The sequence below is a fragment of the Pezoporus wallicus genome, unplaced genomic scaffold (genome assembly GCF_028554395.1).
Source record: "Pezoporus wallicus isolate ANWC-B61680 ecotype Strahan unplaced genomic scaffold, APGP_CSIRO_Pwel_v1 contig_593, whole genome shotgun sequence".
Lineage (NCBI taxonomy): Eukaryota > Metazoa > Chordata > Aves > Psittaciformes > Psittacidae > Pezoporus > Pezoporus wallicus.
The window spans coordinates 2,193,634-2,211,460 of NW_026642342.1; the positions used below are offsets into that span (position 1 = coordinate 2,193,634).

General features: G+C 45.4%; 1 protein-coding gene across 1 annotated transcript; it reads right to left on the reverse strand.

Annotated features, from left to right (window-relative positions):
- Positions 1–4,098: 4,098 nt before the first annotated feature.
- On the reverse strand, positions 4,099–16,758 carry TF (transferrin). Its single transcript, XM_057429031.1, has 17 exons — positions 16,604–16,758; positions 14,673–14,836; positions 14,349–14,457; positions 13,379–13,570; positions 13,046–13,181; positions 12,537–12,592; positions 11,484–11,653; positions 11,178–11,364; positions 9,942–10,096; positions 9,118–9,211; positions 8,953–8,988; positions 8,505–8,663; positions 7,343–7,487; positions 6,332–6,396; positions 5,760–5,944; positions 4,760–4,946; positions 4,099–4,336 (listed from the first exon to the last, which is right to left on the reverse strand). The coding sequence occupies exons 1-17, from the start codon at positions 16,644–16,646 to the stop codon at positions 4,299–4,301; spliced, it is 2,121 nt and encodes a 706-aa protein (XP_057285014.1). The 5' UTR covers positions 16,647–16,758; the 3' UTR covers positions 4,099–4,298.
- Between the last annotated feature and the right edge of the window lie 1,069 nt (positions 16,759–17,827).

The following is a 17,827-nucleotide window of genomic DNA, read 5'->3' on the forward strand; positions in this document are numbered from 1 at the left end:
TTATCTTACATTCTCTCCTCTTAAAATTTATTAGAATCTCTTAGACTCTCTTCTCTTGTATTCTCTTAGATTCTTTTAGATTCTCTTAGAATATCTTCTCTTGTATTATCTTTCTTACATTCTCTTCTCTTAGATTCTCTTATATTCTCTGGTATTCTCTTCACTTATATTCTGTTATAAGAGAATGTAAGAGAAGTAAGAGAATACAAGAGAGATTATAAGGGAAGAGAATGTAAGACAAGACAATATCAGAGAACATAATAGAAGAGAATATTAAGAGAATAACGGGAAAGAGACTATGAGTCTATAAGAGAAGAGAATCTAAGAAGAAAATGTGAGATAATACAAGAGAAGAGAATCTAAGAGAAGAGAATGTAACAGAATCTAAGAGATTATAAGAATAGAGAATGTAAGAAAAGAGAAGATAATGTAAGAGAAGATAATGCAAGAGAAGAAAAGAGAACATAAGAGAAGGGAAGGGAATATGAAAGAAGGGAAGAGACTTTATGAGAAGAGACTTTAAGGGACTATAAGAGAAGAGAATGTAAGAGAAGAGAAGGGAATATAAGAGAAGAAAAGAGACTTGAAGAGAGGAGCTTCTAACAGAGAATACAGGAGAATGTAAGAGAAGAGAGAATATATAAGAAAAGAGAATACAGTAGAAGAGAAGAGGAGACAGTGTAAGAGAAGAAAAGGGAAGAAAATATAAAAGAAGAAAAGGGAAGAGACTAAGAGAAGAGACTGAGAGAATAGAAGCAAATAGAAGAGAATGTAAAAGAGAAGAGAATGTAAGAGAAGGAAGGGAACATAAAAGAAGAAGGGCAGAGACTGTAAGAGAACATAAGAGAGGAGAAGAGAATGTTAGAGAAGGGCACAGATTCTAAGAAAAGTACTTTAAGAGAATATAGGAGAAGAGAATGTAAGAGAAGAGACTTTAAGAGAATATAGGAGAAGAGACTGACAGAATGTAACAGAAGAGAAGAGAATGTAAAAGAAGAGGAGAGAATGTAAGAGGAGAGAAGAGGGGAGAATGTGAGAGTAAAAAAGGGAATATAAGAAAAGGGAAGAGATCAAGAGAATATAAGAAAATATATGAGATTATAACAGAAGAGAACAAAATGTAAGAGAAAAGAGGGGAAGAGAATATGAGAGAAGTGAAGAAACAGGAAGAGATTATAAGAGAATATAAGGGAAGAGAATATTAGCAAATATAGAAAAAGGGAAGGAAAGAGCATATAAGAAAAGGGAAGAGATTCTAACAGAAGGGAAGGGTCTATAAGAAAATACAAGAGAAGGGAAGGGACTATGAGAAAATAGAAGGGAAAAGAATCTAAGAAACTCTAAGAGAATATATGAGAAGAGAATACATGAGAAGAGAATATAAGAGAAGGGGAGAGACTATAAGAGAATATAAAAATATAAGAGAATGTAAGAGACTATAAGAGAATATAAGAGAAGAGGCAATAAGAGACTATGAAAGAATATTAGAGAAGACAAGAGAAATGTGCTCCTGCCATAATAACATCTTGATTTTTTTTTGTGACAGCTATTTAATTTCATTAGAAGCAAGAATCTTCTCTTTAAAAGTATATAGACTTTTCTGTCATGGAGCTTCAAAGCTGTGCAGCAGTCACTAAACTGCGAGACGCAGCTGCGCAAAGGGAATCCTTTCTCCAAGGTGAGCAGTTGAGCAATGATCTGTTATAGCCACCCATCGATATTAGCTATGCAGTGACACTAATGCCATCAACAGAGTAGATAAGCTCTGCCAGCAGCCACCAAAGAGGAGGGGATGCTGGTGTGTGCAGGGAATGCAGAGGCAGATTCTCAAAGCGCTTGCTGGGAGTGCACTAAGTAGCAATTACAAGAGTTTTCCATTAGCATCCCCAAGGACCTTTCCTCTTCCTCCCATACCACTTTGCCATGCTTCACTGCAGGATCCAAGGACCTTGTCCCTATATGTCTGGGTTCATCAGCACACTGCTTGCTAGGCTGCATGTATCATCTGCAAGGCTGGGCTTCCTAGAGGCTCTGCCATCACCAGGGTGCGACAGAGGCATCAGTATATAGGGGTCTCTGGAAACGTGCTTTTTGCCTGCATGAACCTTTCTGTATAGTATTTTCCTGAAATCAGGGGGTTAAATACACATCTCTGTCCCTGTAGATGGTACCCCAGGCTGCAGGAAAGTGAATCTATAGTAGACTGTGTGCATTATGGTCTATAAGACCCCCATCAGCTATGATACATTTGAAATCTTGTCACTGTAAAATGTTTAGCAGATAGTACCCTTTACTGAACTAGAAACCTGCACTAGTGCTGCATGCCTGGCAGGCTTGGAAAGGTAGATAAATTTGGGGCTATGCACATGAAAGCTCTACATCCTGCTGTGGTTCAGGTGTCATTTTTCTTATAGGTAAATGGCAGAGCAGCCTCAGGGCTCCTGCTGAGCTCAGGGGCCCATATCAGCTGCACCAGAGGAGCTTTGCTTTCAGATGTGACCCTTGCTTCTCTGATAAATGACCAGTTCAAACAGGTTGCAATCGAAGTGAATTTCCCCAGAGCTGGGTGTTGTTCACACGCGGTACGTGTGGTAGCAAACGTTCAATGTGAACCACGTGCCAAACAGACCTTAGTATCTCAGATAAGCCAGTTTCCCCTCTCTGGCTGCATTAAAATGTGTTCCCCCACGTGAATTTAACCTCATGTCAGCAAAGCACTTCAGCTCAAGGTACTGAAGACGAGCTCCAGCAATGGCACAATCCCACCAGACACACCCTCAGCAGCTGTGGGAAATGCCTGCGCTTCCTGGGGTTCTAATTGTAGAATCACTGAATAGCTTGGGTTGGAAGGGACCTTCACAGCTCATTGAGTCCAACCTCCCCTGCAATGAGCAGGGACGTCTTCAACTAGATTAAGGTTCCTCAGAACCACATCCAGCCTGGCACTGAATGTCTCCACCACCTCTCTGGGCAGCCTGTGCCAGTGTTTCACCACCCTCATTGCAGAAAGTAATGCAGCAGACCTGCAGTTTGTGATTCTCCCTCCCTCCAGCCCTTGCCTTCTCCTCAGCAGTGCAACCAGAATCTGGCTCCCATAGGTAGGACAGAGACCCTATGATCCTCTGGTGAGGTTCCTTTTTTTTCCCATGCCTTCTACTCATGGAGCAAGAGGTTACGTCTGATACAGACTGCAGATGATGCAGCTTTTCTTGGGGCAAGTTTTTCAACTGCAGCCAGTTAGTTGCAGAAGCAGGCTCTCAGAGGCTAGTTAAAAAAAGCCATTTGTCCAGTATACTTCGTCCTACATAAATGTGAGGAACTAAACTTCATCACTCCCCATCTACATTTCTGTCTTTCAAGGTGATCTCAGTCAGGCTAGTGGACTTCTCACAGTATATACCATATGCATCCACAAATCATCAGTGTGGGCCCATCAACATACTAATTCCCTCAAAAAAGCCAGCAGCTCTTCCATGTCTGCCTTCATAAAACAGCTGGATTACCCCAAAGTCTGTTCCTCTGAAGCAGAGAGCCTCAGCAGACCTGTTAGTCTTTCCTTTTTATTTCACTGTGGATCAGAGTCAGGCTGCCCAGCTACAGGTTTGTTTTCAGGTCAGCATCACATCAGACAGGATACCAAAACACACGTTTCTCAGAACGCAAGTCTAAGCCTGGAGTCTCCCAGTCCATGTACTTACAATGTGTTTTAAGTGTAAGCATCAGTCATTGCCTGGTGCAAATGACTGGGATCTGGCTAGATGAGACACAAGGCAGCGATTTCTGTTCACACCTTCTATGTTACAACCACTGTCTTTGGTTTGGTGCTCTTTAACTTTTTCACCCTTCAGCTTCCCTGACATAAACATTCTCCCTCTTCCAGTGTCCCAACTACATGGGACAACTATCCTCTGCTGGGGAGATAATGGGATAACCTGGGTGAAGCAAAAGCACTGAGAGTACAAAACAGCTGTTAATTAGGCTTTAGGGCAGCAATAGCCTTAAGTGGCAATAGCCATGTTGGCATCTGGTACTGTCCTACGGCAAGAGGTACTGGGGAAAGGAATGGGCTTAAGTATTGAAGAATCTCAGGAATCTTGGTTAGATTTGAGAGTTTATTTTTTGCTGTGGTGGCAGGAGAGAAGGGTAAAATCTCCAACAGCCACTTTTAGAGTGATGAGGATGGGCAGAAAAAGCAGAGAAGGGAAAGAGCCCTCTGCAGGTCAGTGTTTGGTGCTGAGGGCACAAGAGGAGTCATTGCTTGGTTTCCTCCCCCTCCAGCAAGGGTCCTTCCCATCTCACTACTTGTCCTCAAGGAAGGTACACACCTGGAGGAGATCTGAAAATGGAAAGGACAGGGAGAAGTTCAGATCCTGCCTTTAAACACCCTCATCCCAACAGCCCACACCCAGCCATGCCAACATCATCATTGCCACATCCAGTACGCCACAAAACCGCCCCATGTGTATTAACCACAGATCGTACTGAACACACACTGATGGGACAGGGTGGGTTCTTTCTGTCATCTCTCAAAATGTCTGTTTTCTAAAGGTGAGTAGAAATATGTGATCCCTGTTGATGCCAAAGCAGCAGACTCTAAGACTGTTTACAGATCATTCAAGAAACTTTGAATAAAGTATACTGGCATCTTCATGAGTTATCCTCATTTTGCTTTAAAAGAATTAAATGGACACCTACAGAATAAACTGTTCATGCCTGCGAGGCTGAGAACTGCAGCTCTTCCTGAGGCTGTTACAGTTACCTGATGGATTGCAGGTATTGAGGCTAGAAACCGAAGCATAGTACTGATCTCCAAGGAAGTCCTTGTACGTTGTGCCGTCACGGAGTTTGACCAGACACTTGGTCAAGTCTTTAAACAGAAGGTCCTTGGTTTGAGACTGAAACATACTGAACCTTTCTTTCTCGATTCCTTTTGTTCCAAACAGTTTCTGAAATAAAGGCACAAGGAAGTAAGTGTATATAAAGCATAGAAAGCTGTCAAGATGCAGCTCATACAAGCCTATCTGTTAGTCCTAGTTCTCCACTATCATCCTGGGGGGCCCCCAGCCAAGCTCCAGGGGTTTAGGTTTGAATGTCCATGTGGTTAGATGAGGGATCTCAGTGGTAGGCACAGTTGTGGCACAACTGTCAAAACTATTATTTTCCATTTTAACAGGTCACTACATTTGGAACTCATCAGCAGATGCTGCTGGTGAGTTCTGTGCCTTAGCCGTAAGTTGGAAGCAAAAGGAGCTGACTTCTCAAGTGCCTCTGAGCAGACCCTGATGGTGGGGGAAATGCTGAGGTTTTCAGTGTAAAATCAGAGCTGGTTCATCCTGGTTACGTTTACAGCAGTAGCTGTAAGGCTCTGTGTGTCCAGGAAGGCTTCTGTCTTCCTCAGGGCTCTGACTGACCCAGCTGGTTTAGAGACCTCAGAGGAGTTTGTGAAACACACGTGCAAGAGCATATCCTGAGAAGGATTTGATAACCTCATGTCACACAAGTATAGCATGCCACAGCAACCACCACGATACAGCTGTTACCTAAATGCATATTTACTTAGGTGGCAGAGGAGACAGAGTGGTTTGAAAGGGATGAAGGAATGGGGAGGCTGGGAGGCGAGGCTGTCACCTTGTATCAGTAAGTTAAAATCTTTGCCTTGCACTGACTCGGGGAACCTCAGGGCATTGTTTCTCTAAAAGCACAAATATGCTGCATAAAAACAACCCCAGAACGTTTCCACCACTGCCAGTGCTACTGACCTCTTGTCTCTCCAGCAGCTCACGGACTCTCTGAGCTTTCTCAGGACGCGTGACCACACCGTGGGTAGGAACCTTGGCCAGGTTGCAGTCCCTGTAATCCATGATATTTGCCCGTCGCCCGTCAGTGCACAGCAACTCAAATTGGTCCATCTTCAGATTTTTGGCCCAGTCTTCTTTATTTTTGCCTTTAAAGGGAATTGGTTTGGAGATTCAAAGATCTCATGTAGCAGAAGAACATCAGCCTCACAATACCTAAAAGCAAGGCATCTGCTCCTGCTGGAGCGCTGCTCAAAGGTAGCAAGGCAGGGACCTGGAGTTATGATTCAGGACCACCTGAATAACATAGGTTAAATGGTAGCTAGCAGGAAAGTGTCCTTGCAGAAATGCCTGGGAGAAGCCACCACAGGCAAACAGCTCCTGCTAACACCTGAATTCTGCCTCTTCTGCGGGAAGGGTGAGGTTGACAAGACAAGCAGGTAAGGCTTCCTACTACGTTCTGCACTGGGAATAAAAAGAACGCAAGGAGGGGAAGGCAGCCCTGCCAAGACCCGTTCAACAGAATAACCACATACCGTCAGTGTTTTCCTCGACAATTGAATGCTTAATAAAGGCCACATTCCCCTCCTCGACCAGACACCTGGGAAGTACAAAGAAAAGCAAGTGATGTGGGTGCTTGAATCCTGGCCCTTTCCTGGCTTATGTCTTATTTTGTAAAATTACTCTCCAAAGACAGGTCTCTAAGGAGCCATGCCATGAATATGTTCAGGCTGTGGAAAACAGAGTCTTTGAACACATTCTGGAAAAAAACATGTGTCCTCCTCACATGATAAGTAGCCAATTTGTTTTATTGTCAGACAGAGGCAGTTTGGTCAGGTCCAGAATTTGCTTTGCTTTCTGCAATTCTGCCTGAATGCATTAATTGCTTTGTAAAAACACTAACTTGCCCCCAAAGGACTGCAAATCCTGAAGCCAGGGTCTCTTTGCTATCAGACATAAATGAAAGATTAATTCTCTTTTTAAATTCATGCCCCATGTGAATTACTTAGACTTGACCTGATACTGAGCAGCTATGTAGGAGATGGTACTGGGGCTGACCTCTGGTCTCTGCACTTCTTAGAGGACGGCTCGTTTTAACTAAGCCAAGCAGTGTTGTAAACAGAGAGGGTCTACAGGCAGCACTGTTTGTGTGTCCCCATCTTTTACACTCCTTATTTGCATTAAAAGTGAAGCAATGCTGCCATTGTAGGAGGTCTGGCCAAAATGCTTGTGCCTCTCCAGGTTTGTGTGGAGACACCAGGATGTTCATTTTAGAGAATGGGAACTTTTTATATAAATTTGCATGAAGCTGCATAAAGAAAAAAACATATATATAGCATATGCATATATATAGCATAAAAAGCATATAGCATATACAGCATATGTATAATATTACAGACATTGTACCTTCAGCAGTGTAATGGAGGAAAAAAGGAGGTCAGCAAATTAGCTTCAGTGTAAGGCTGTACTCTATATGTGATCTACCCATAACTTCTGTCATTAGCCCTATGGTACTTGGGAGCAACCTGAATGTTTCCATCACCTACCGGAAAGCTCCAGTATAGCCATAGTATTTCTCATGGGTGCTGGCGACGCACTTCTCTGGTGGAACCCCACCTGAGCCCTTGCAGAGTCGGCAGAGGCGGGAGTTAGGAGGAGACCCAGGAGCACAGCCCTCACTAAAGTATTCATCTGAAAGCAGAAATAGGTAAAAAATTGACTTTTCTTTGCACTGAAAAGCTGGTTTTTCTTTTAGTAATATGTTCTTGTGCTGAATTTGTATTATGAGTCACTGGGAGCTGTAAACAGGCTGTGAGAAGGAGCGCAATTCAGTGGTCAGCAAATCACACACACACAGTTTTCACTATGAAACCTGTGTCATTATTATTGACAATGAAATGGGGGCTAAAGCTCCATTGCAACAGCCACTATCTTGGCAGAAGAAGAATATTTTTGCTGCAAACCATTCTCAGCTCATCCAGAGCCAGCCCAAGCCTCCACAGCCTTTATGGGTTATCAGAGGTTCCTTTTGCAGCGTTTGTCAGATCTCTGGGAGAAGAAGGGACAGTGGGAAAGCCAGGCAGGAAGACGGAGGGGCCGAGTCTAAAACTCACAATCTTCTTGCAGTTAGAAATTTCCTTTTAATAATGGTATGATTGATTTGCCTTGGTAGATGGTATTTCCATATCATTTTTTTGGACTCCCTGTAAATCTCGCTGACTGAAAGATGGATGTAGAAGTTGATCCTGTGAGCAACTTCTGAAGTTCCAGAGCAAATACAGACTTTTACTCCCTTATTCTCAGGCAGTCAGAGCAGTCCCTTTATGTTTCTCAAACAAAGATCAGCCTCTGTCCTCTATTCTCAGCCCTTCCCCTCCCTTCTGAGCTTGAAGGTGCACCATTCACCCCCACTCCACACCGTGCACAAGGACCAGAACCCCCCTACTTGGGGCAGCCCTATTCCCTTTTTGGGAGTACCTTTTGTGCTGCCGCAAAGGGAAGGGGATAGATGTGAAATCTTACTCCGAAGCAGTTACCAGCAGCCTAAACCTTTGCTCAGTGAAACCTTAAACAACAAAGTCTTCTCCATTTCCCACCTCTAGGTGGGGATCTTGGAGGCATAAGAAACTGAAGTTCAGCTGAAGGATGTCAAAACATTTTTGCAAGCAGATCCCCAGCTTGAAGAAATGGATGCAAAACTCAACTCACCAAAATTGCAGCTTCCTGTCCTGTTGTGAATCAAGCCCATGGGGATGTTCCAGCCAGCAGTTCTCCCGACAGCAGTGTGGCACGACTTCTTACCCTGCAGATTGTTCCATGTGATATCACCATCAGATTTCTTCACAACAGCCACAGCAAAGTAGGATGCTTTCAGAAGATAAAATAAAGGAGAATTAAGGACTGAACTGAGGATCCCACTATGCTCCCTTAGAAAATCACTGGCTCCACTTGGGAGAGGGGACCTATATGTAAACAGTGGCTCTTTGTGTGGAGACTGGACATTTATTCTCTACTCATAGAATGATAGAATCATAGAATAGTTAGGGTTGGAAAGGACTTTAAGATCATCAAGTTCCAACCCCCTCATGACTGCATATATACTTTTCTACTCATATCCATCAGGACTGTTTTCAGTCCCTCTGTTGGCAGTAATTACCTGGTTCTCCTTCTGCTTTGTTGCACTGACCGTTATCTGATGGAGGGAAAAAGAAGATAGTAGATAAAAGATACAGCAAACAAAAAAACAGAACAAAAGCAGTGCTTTTGCACCAGCCCATTACCCATCACCACGACCCAGAGGGGCAGCCCGGGCTGTGCTTACCCTCATAGACTTCTCCCATCACTGGCACCAAGCCACACACACCAGCAGTGTAGACAAAACCTCCGTCTAAGCTGATAGCATCTGCTTCACCTTTCTGCAATGAAAACAGCACAGCAGTCAAACAACCCTGTATGTCCCCAGAAATCAGACTGTAAAAGCAGCACTCGATGTAAAGGAGAAGAGCTTGTGGCAATGATGACATGAGAGGCCATCCCTTAGCTTATGGGCAGGCAAGGTCTCACTGATGCAGAGGGAGTTTTGATGCTCCCTTGTGCTCGTAACCACCTGCAGCAGCAGCTCACTTCCCCAGACTTTCACAGGCTTACCTGTGTGTCTCTCCTAGCACGCTTCCCTGCCAAACAGTTCTCCTCACCTCACCTGTCTTTTCAAGTTCACATTTTGTGCTCTTTTCACAGTACCAACCCAATGCCCTGAGCTGACACCAGCATCCTCATCTGTGCTATGGAATCACTCCTCTTCTAAGCAGGCAACTGTTCTTCTCTGTATTTTTCAATATTTATATTTTACCTTCCTTTTCCTAATAAAAAGTTGCTTCACAGCAGACATTTGGTTTTTGTTTAGGAAACCTCAAGAAAGAACACCGTTCAATAATTTATTTTCTTTTGAAGAACGTTAATTGGTGAAAAACTAGTCAGCCCCATTCCCTGTGATGAGGCTGGTTTCTACCCACTGTTTTCTCTTACAAAGCTCCCACTATCTTCTTTTAAAATCTAGCCCTGTCTCCACGCCATCTATTCCCAGGCTGAAGGAAGCAATGGTGCTTTCCATCTGGAGGGTTCACAGGGAGAATTAAAAAGCCATACCATGATCTTAATGATGCAGTCCCTGGTGTTGTCTGCCACGATGCACTCCACATCCCCGTTGCTCACCACACTCCAGAGGTCACACTTGCTCTTCTCATTCTTGCCTACTGCACACCACCGTGTCTTGTTTTCTCTGCGGTTGGGGTTCAGCTGATCTGTAAAACCAGCAGAGGAAAACCAAGGATAAGCCTAGAGCCCTGGTGAACAATAAGGCTACAAGCAGGCTACTTTCTATTTCTTTTACTCAGCCATGAAACTGTCTGTACGCACCAACCTGTTGCTGCTGCTCACTGCAAGAGGTTCTTGCTTAATAAGCCCTGGGCCAGTGTGAATAGAAGGGATGATTCTTGAGCTGAAGGATGCTCAAAAACCCATATGCAGATCAGAAAGGAGAACTTCTGCATAACACAAACCGTTCATGCAGATTCATGTCAGCTGAAACATCACAACCACTAAACCACCATGCGTTAATAGTACTTGGTATTGCTGCCTACGAGATATTGCACATTTTCCAAACCTCACAGCCCAGACAACCGTGAGACTAAGACCAGACCGAGTTGGAAAAGTACAACCTAGTTATGTTTATGTGGAGTGGCATCTGAATAGTCTGTTTTGGTACTACAAATCCATGCACCCTCTTCCATAAAAGCCACGAAGGCTGAGCCTGGCACAGAGATCTCTGAGCAACTCTACATTTTAAGTGGGTTTTGGAGGTCATTTGTGGGATGTTTGACTTCCAGAAGTCCAGGTAGAACGTCAATTAAAGCTTGATGGGTCTAGATGGAAATAAAGCTCACTGTTTCCCTCAAGTGGCCAATACTGGACCTGGCCAGTCCAGTCCCAAACAACCTGGGATGTTTCTTCCTCTTCCATCCCAGAAACAGCTTTTCTAAGCTGCAGTTTCGACTATGCCAAATCTCTATCACCAGCTGAATGGGCTATTTTTGTAATCAGACTGAAGGGACAAGGGGTGGAGTGTGTGTAAATTCTCCACTTTTGTTGATGCGATGATGATGTTACTTTGATTTTGGAATCAACAAATTCCATTTGTTAATGTAAGTGAAGTTTGTGAAGATGGTGTGATTTTAATGATAATACCTTTCACAGAAAATCTTCTGCAGAGGATACTATCTGTCTTTGAAATAACTGTGTTCCTTTTGCCTAGTTGTATTTGCTGATGCCATCTCTTCAACACAGCTCGCACTGACGCACATTAGTGTTCCACATCCTGCCTACCTTTCTGAATGCTCTGGATGGCAGTGTAGTACTCAAAGCCCAGGTAGAGCTGGGAATCCATCAGTGCTGGGATACGCTTCAGCTGGACAGCAGAGTCTTTGAAAAGCAAGTCTTTGAGGGCTGGGTCCTTCTTGCTAGGTGGCCCAAAGAGCTGGAAGGAGCTGCTTGTGCCCACACCAAATCTTTCCTGTATTGAGGGAAAATAATCTGCAAATGACTGTACCAAAGCTCTTGGAAAGCTGGAGAGAGCAAGCAAAGTCAGAGGACAGAAGCAGGGTTTCTAGGGGAAGGACAGCTTGACAATACCTGCGCTTTTGAGAGGAAGTTCCAGATGTCATCAACCTTGCTATCATCTCGAGCCACAACAGCATGAGCAGGAACCTTGGCCCAGTGACAGGCTTTGTAGTTGTCCACAGGCTGACGGCTGCCATCCAGACACAGAAGCTCATACTCATCCTTCTCATCTGGGGCATTTTCTTGAGGAAGAGAGGAATTGTGAGTTGTATCATCATGAAAACAGAAAAGCCAGCCTGGGCAGCTTTGTAATGCTACCAGGTTGCTTTAGATAGATCTTGAAAACCTTCAAGAACGGAGAATGCATAGCTGTCCTGGGTAACCTGTCCCACTATTTGATTGTCCTCAAGGGGAAAACATTTCCCCTTCTATCTGGTCCAAACCTCCCTTGTTTCCATTTATGATTGTCTCTCATCTTTCCATTGTTCCCTCCATAAAGATCTTGGCTCCACCTTCTTGCTAGCCTCCTTATAAGTACAGACTTATAAGGACAGGCAGGCTGCTCTGAGGCCCCCTCAAAACCATCTCTTCCCCAGGCTGATCAAGCCCACTACACTGGGCATCTCCTCACAGGACAGGTGTGCCTGCCCCATGACCATCTTGGTGGTTCACTGAGCTCATTCCAGGTCCTGGGCATGCCAGGCCATCTTCCAGCTCCAAGAAGTGAGTGAACTCTTGCTGTGGGCTGAATTCCCTCCTTATTACCTCCCTGAGTCATGGGTGAGTGTAATTGCCTTACACCTCTTTTCCTGTGTTTGCTGTGATAACAGTACCCCTGGCCCTGAGATGTGGTACCAATGATAATATCACTGAACATAAACAGATTTTCCTTCTTCAAAGAAGGAACCCAAAGAAGAAAAAGTGGACCCCACCATCATCATATTTCTCACTAACAAGGATGAGTCAGTCGGCAGTGTGCAAAACAGGTTTCTAACAATTAGAGAAGAGGTTTATGGCAAACCTGGAGAAGAATCAATGCCTGCACTGTGTAGACTAATTGCAGGATAGAGCAGCAGCGAGAGGTTCTACTAGAAAAAAGAGAAACAAGTGATCTTGTAGGCCTACCTTGAACAGTTGTGTGTTTCACAAAAGCCACATCTCCTTTTCCATCTTTTAGACAGCTGCAGGTGGGAATAACAGAAGAGATGTTAAAAACCAGACATTGTAACTCCCTATGTACTGTTTCTGCAAATTACCGCAGCACAAACTGCAAACACAGAGCAGTGGTTTTCCTCCCAAAATCCTATGCTGGCAGGGAAGAAAATGTAATGGCAAAGTAACAATGCTCAAGAAGCCCAGTTAGACTTAGCACCATGCTAATGCTTGTGTATTCTTGTGTATTCTTACGTCTGTGCAAAACCATGCAAGGCAGCTGCCTCTGTCATCTCCCACTAGCTGCCTGACAGTTATTACTAATTGGACCTTTAATTACTAGCACTCCCAGTTGTGCTATAAATTCCGTTTCCTCAGGATCCCTGGTTACAACACAGCCCTCCCTAGTATAACAAAAGCTGGTATGAATAACAAAAACAGGGCTAGAATATTTCCCCAAAGGAAAAATAACTTTCACTCACTGAAAAGCTCCCGAATATCCAGAATAAGGTGCTGTGCGGGAGCATTTGGTTTTGGAGTCCCCCTTGCACTGACGGCACAGTTTTTGTTCAGTGGTGGCACCAGGCACGCAGCTGGCAGAGAAAAAATTGGCCACCGCTATGGATGAGAAAGAAGCAATGGTTAGTCTAAGATCCACTTGTACAAGGACCTGGAAGGGAGGGGATGCGCAAAGAATGCCAATGACTACTCCTCCGTGAGCCATCTCTGGAGCTCTCTTGAAGGTCAGGCATCATCACTTTCACTGTACCACCAGCTTCACTCCAGCCCATCTCTCTCACTGTTTCCCACCTCACCTTGCTCGATGGAGCCTGAGTCTTTGCCTTCCCACTTGATGTCTCCCCGGCGGAGGAGTGTCCCAATGGGGATGTTCCAGCCAGCAGACCTGCCCAAGCCTGTGTGGCATGAGGTCTTGCCCTGCAAGTCATTTATTGTGAAGCCTGTTCCTTTCTTCACGACTGCCACAGCGTAGTAGCTGGTTGTGGAGCCTGCAGTGTAGGAAAAAATCAGGAAAGCAAGGAAATAGTGGGATTCAGGAACATTTCAAATCCTGCCAGACCTCCAGGTTCAGAGAATAAAGTGCTGTACTTCCAAATAATCAGCAACATCGTCTTCCCATTTTCTTGGGGGTGAACTACACTGCTGATATCAAACCAACACTGAACCTCACAACTTGCAATGATAAGCGACCTGGAAATACTATCAATCACACACAAAATGCTTTACCACTGGGCAGACATTAGACATGCCCATTGTTTTGCAAAGATACTTCAACAAGTCTTTTTGGCAAATCTTTTTTGGCAAGTCTTTTCTCCAATGCTGTTGCCCACTGAAGCATACCTGTAAGCCTTGTAAAACCAAAATCACCCGTTTAGTCTTCAAAATTATACATAGTCCATTACATGCTACATATAAATAAAATTACTGTGTTTTAGGGGCAGTAGAGACAACATCTCTTGATTTAATATCAGTAATTTCTTAGCTACCATATTGGGAATGACTCTTCCACATTGCTTTGATCCTGATTATTGTGTGGAAACAGGCTGAGCTCCAGTGCAGAGGTCAAAATCGGCTTCAGTGACTTTCATTACAGCTAACATCAAAAATGGGGCACCCACCACCCTTTTCCCTCTGGGATCTGGGAGCCAGGGGCAATATCTTGGGCACCCAACACAAATAACATGGGAGCTCTGCATGGAAAGGACGGCCCTTGAACTATCAGTTTGTTACCACCACTTGGCTTAAAAGTACTGCATGAAAATGTACCTCCATTTTGTGCGTAGACCTCAGCAACAATGGGCTTCAGCTTGTAGGGGGCAAGGCCTGCCTCAAAAACTTGACCGCCATCCAAGCTGATGGCATCTGCTTCATTATTCTAAACAAGAAGAACATTTCAGTCAATAAACAAAGAGCGGGGACACATGAGGGAAAAACACTTGCCCAGTGTCTCCCTTGCATCCTTGTGGGTGCGTCCTCTACAGGGGGATCACAAGTAACAACCGATGACCCAAAGGAAACTTCAACCTTCTCCAGGTGTAACAGGCTGCTGGAACATCCTCACAGTGCCCAGCACAGATGCTGCCCACTCACCGAAATGGCTTTTATGCAGTCAAGGTACGTTGCTTTCTGCAGGCAACTCAATGCAGTGTTCTCTTGTTGCATGTGGTCCCTTAGGCTATTGCATTTGTTCTCTTCTGCTGAGGATATTGTGCACCATCTGATGCTGGCCTTGGGGGGAGCAGCAAAACACAGGGCTGTAGAAAGAACCAGAAACTAATAGTCTCAGAGAGGTAGAATGACAACAATTGGACAGAAACCGTATCTCTGTGAATACAAGATCTCTGGTTCCCTGCAGTCATATCCTTGAGTGGTGGCCGGATGCAAGATCTCCCTTGCATGTCTCCTGGGTCATTTTTTCCTGCCTGATGTGTGCACCTTCAAGTACACCTGGGAGAAGCATTCCTGTCTCTGGGTAACGTATGTCCTGCACAGAATAATGATTCAAGCAGCTTGGTCTCACAGCAACATCCACAGGAATAGGAGAACAAATCCACACACTTCAATAGCAATCAAACTCAAGACTTTGCAAAAACAGGGGGAAAAAAGTTGTGCACTGAAGCAGTGTCTTTACAAATAACCCCAAATGGAGAGCAACTCTGACCTGGCCAGACTATATTCAGTACATCACCAACTTAGTACATCACAACTCAGTACATCACTAAGTGACCTTGGCAGCTAGATGATCTATTTAACTGTCTCTTTATACCTCACCTCCTCCACTACACTTAATAACAGAGATGCCATACCACCACTACAGTCTTCTCTTCTAAGAACCCCCCCAGTCAGTAAATGCAGCTGACTGGCTGCTCTAGGAAACTGAAGCATAGCAAAGACCTCAGGTGGAGGTCTCACACCCCCTTCAGTTGCAGTTAAAATATCCAGCCAGCTTGTGCTAACTCTGTCCTTTTCTGGCAGGATTGTGCACACCAACAGGTGTCTGCACAGCTCACCCTCTCCAAACCCTTGATGGCACATTTAATTCAAACACCTCCATACTAACCTGTGCCACAGAGCTTTTGGGCAGCCTCTGTGCTCCCTCTATGCAGGGGAGGAGGAGGGATTCTTCACCATTAATAAGACATTGCGTGCTAGTACTCAGCAAAGGTGCTTGAGGACTTCCTGATGCCAGCGGCACAGGGAGCACTTCCCACCAGAGGACATTTATCACCACCACACTTTGTGGGGGATGCCTACAGCAAGAAGGGAACCCCTCTTTCTAGGCAGTGGTCCCCAGATCAGGTGTAGATGGCAGCAATCTCCTTGCCATGTCTACCTGCCCATTGCCTGCCGAAGCTGTGAGCAGAGAGAAGCAAAAGAATGGCTTCAAGCAGAGCCAGCTCTGCAGCAGCACGATTTAGGCATAAGATAGAGGGGAGTCCGAGCAAAGTGCAGCCGCAGCAGCAGGACAGAGCAATGCAGGAGCAGAGTGGGGAGCATGCGGAGTCTGTTGTATAAGCTCTATTTTATTATCACTGCCCTCAGGTTTAACCCAACACACATGCAGGCTTGGCAGGCAGGTCTCCCTCTGGTTTCTCCCCCTTGCTGGCTGACAGAGTTTCTCTTCCTACTCCTCTTCCAACACAGCAGTGGCTGAAGGATGACTTTTCACTTTGCCCCACAACAGCAGAAGTGTGGAGCCTCTCCAGAGCAGTCTCCTCCCTGGTCATAGATTCCAAGCATCCCTTCTGCTTGCCAGCTGGGTGCTCAGTAGCTTGCTGTGGGGAGCTGCAGACCTCTATGGAAAAAGCTGGCTGTCATTAATGCCCAAAATACCATCCTTGTTGGCAGAGATCCACAGCTGCTGAAGCAAGCATCGCTTTACATCCTGGCTTATACTTAACTGCTGCCTGGGTCAAGGCACATGCTGCAGCTCTAAAACAGCCTCACCAAGGGGAGAGCCTGGGGTCCCAGGAGGTTTTGACTCTTCCTTTCCCCCAAAACTGCTTTCAGCAGGCACTTACCCACTATCCCGAAGGACAGCACAGTGGAGAGTATGAGTTTCATATTTGGGCAGGGAGTCAGATGCCGTGGAGGGGATGCAGTATCCTTGGTCACAGACTGTCCCCTCCAAGTCTGTGATGGCTCTGAAGCTGCTTTCTCCCCCTTTTATAGAAGAACAGCCCTGGCTATGTTTGCAGAAGCAATGACCTAACACTGTTTGTTCTTCGTTGTTTCTCAATAGCTCCTAAATCGCCCCCCTCCCTGGATCAGCCCATTTTTAGGAAGCCTTTCAATTTGGCACTGAACCCTTCTGCAGGCAGGAGTCAGAGCAGGGCAAGGTGCTTTTCATTTTCCAAGGGGCTTCAGATGGAAAATTCCCAAGTTGTGACATCTGAATTCCTCTGCAGGCTGAAACGCTGCAGGGGAGGCTCTTTTTGTGCTGGCCACCCCCTGCCTTGCACAGCCAGATCCCTCAAAGTCCCTGCTGGATCCAGCCCTGAGTTTTTCATGCTTGCCAGTAACTGCTGCTGTTGTGCCTGTCGCCCTTTGCCTTGCAGCACACTGAGTGCATTGGCAATGGGGTTGAAAGGCAGTAAATGATCCTTCCACATGATCTGACAAGCCCATTGCACAGGCAAGGAGGGTCAATGGCAGTGAGCAGTGAGCTCGATAAACGCCCTGCCGCCAGCAGGAGACATCGCACTGCACCTTTGTTAAATTCTTGGGATGAACCTGGGAAGAAGTGCTGAGATTAGCAGTCACCTTCCTCTCCCTTCCTCTGCAAAACCTCTCCACCTGATTGTACCATTCATGATTTATCTCCCTACAGCCAGGACCAGTGGGGCATGGCTTGGTTTACAAAGGTCTGCCTTTGTGATGCTGTCCCAGGCTCGAATCTGTCTCGAAAAGGCTGTCCTGACCTTTGCTGCAGGCTGTGCTTCTGGTTGACTTTGGCACATGCACACTAAATAAGAGTCCCTGCACCACATCAGTTAACCCACAAATTCTAACAGCATCCCTAGACAGCACTGGGGGCTGATCCACCCAGCACAAGCTACAAGGGTGCTGTAGGAAGCCCAGCAGTGAAGTCCAGCTCCCAGGTTGGCTTTCAAGAGCACCAGCCTCCTTTTGTGATCTTCTGGATCTCCTGCACAGGTCTATCCTCTCCCATAGCCCGCACTCTCCATGCAGCATACCAGGCTCTTGGCTAAGGTTGGCTGGAAGCAGCCTGCATTGTGTTAGAA

Bases quoted from the DNA above. Each gene is read 5' to 3' on its own strand.
- TF (XM_057429031.1), bottom strand. From the start codon at position 16,646: ATGAAACTCATACTCTCCACTGTGCTGTCCTTCGGGATAGTGG. The intron at 14,458-14,672 runs GTGAGTGGGCAG...CTTCTTGTTTAG, and splicing joins ACTGCATAAAAGCCATTTCG to AATAATGAAGCAGATGCCAT. The intron at 11,654-12,536 runs GTAGGCCTACAA...CTCTTCCTCAAG, and splicing joins GAAACACACAACTGTTCAAG to AAAATGCCCCAGATGAGAAG.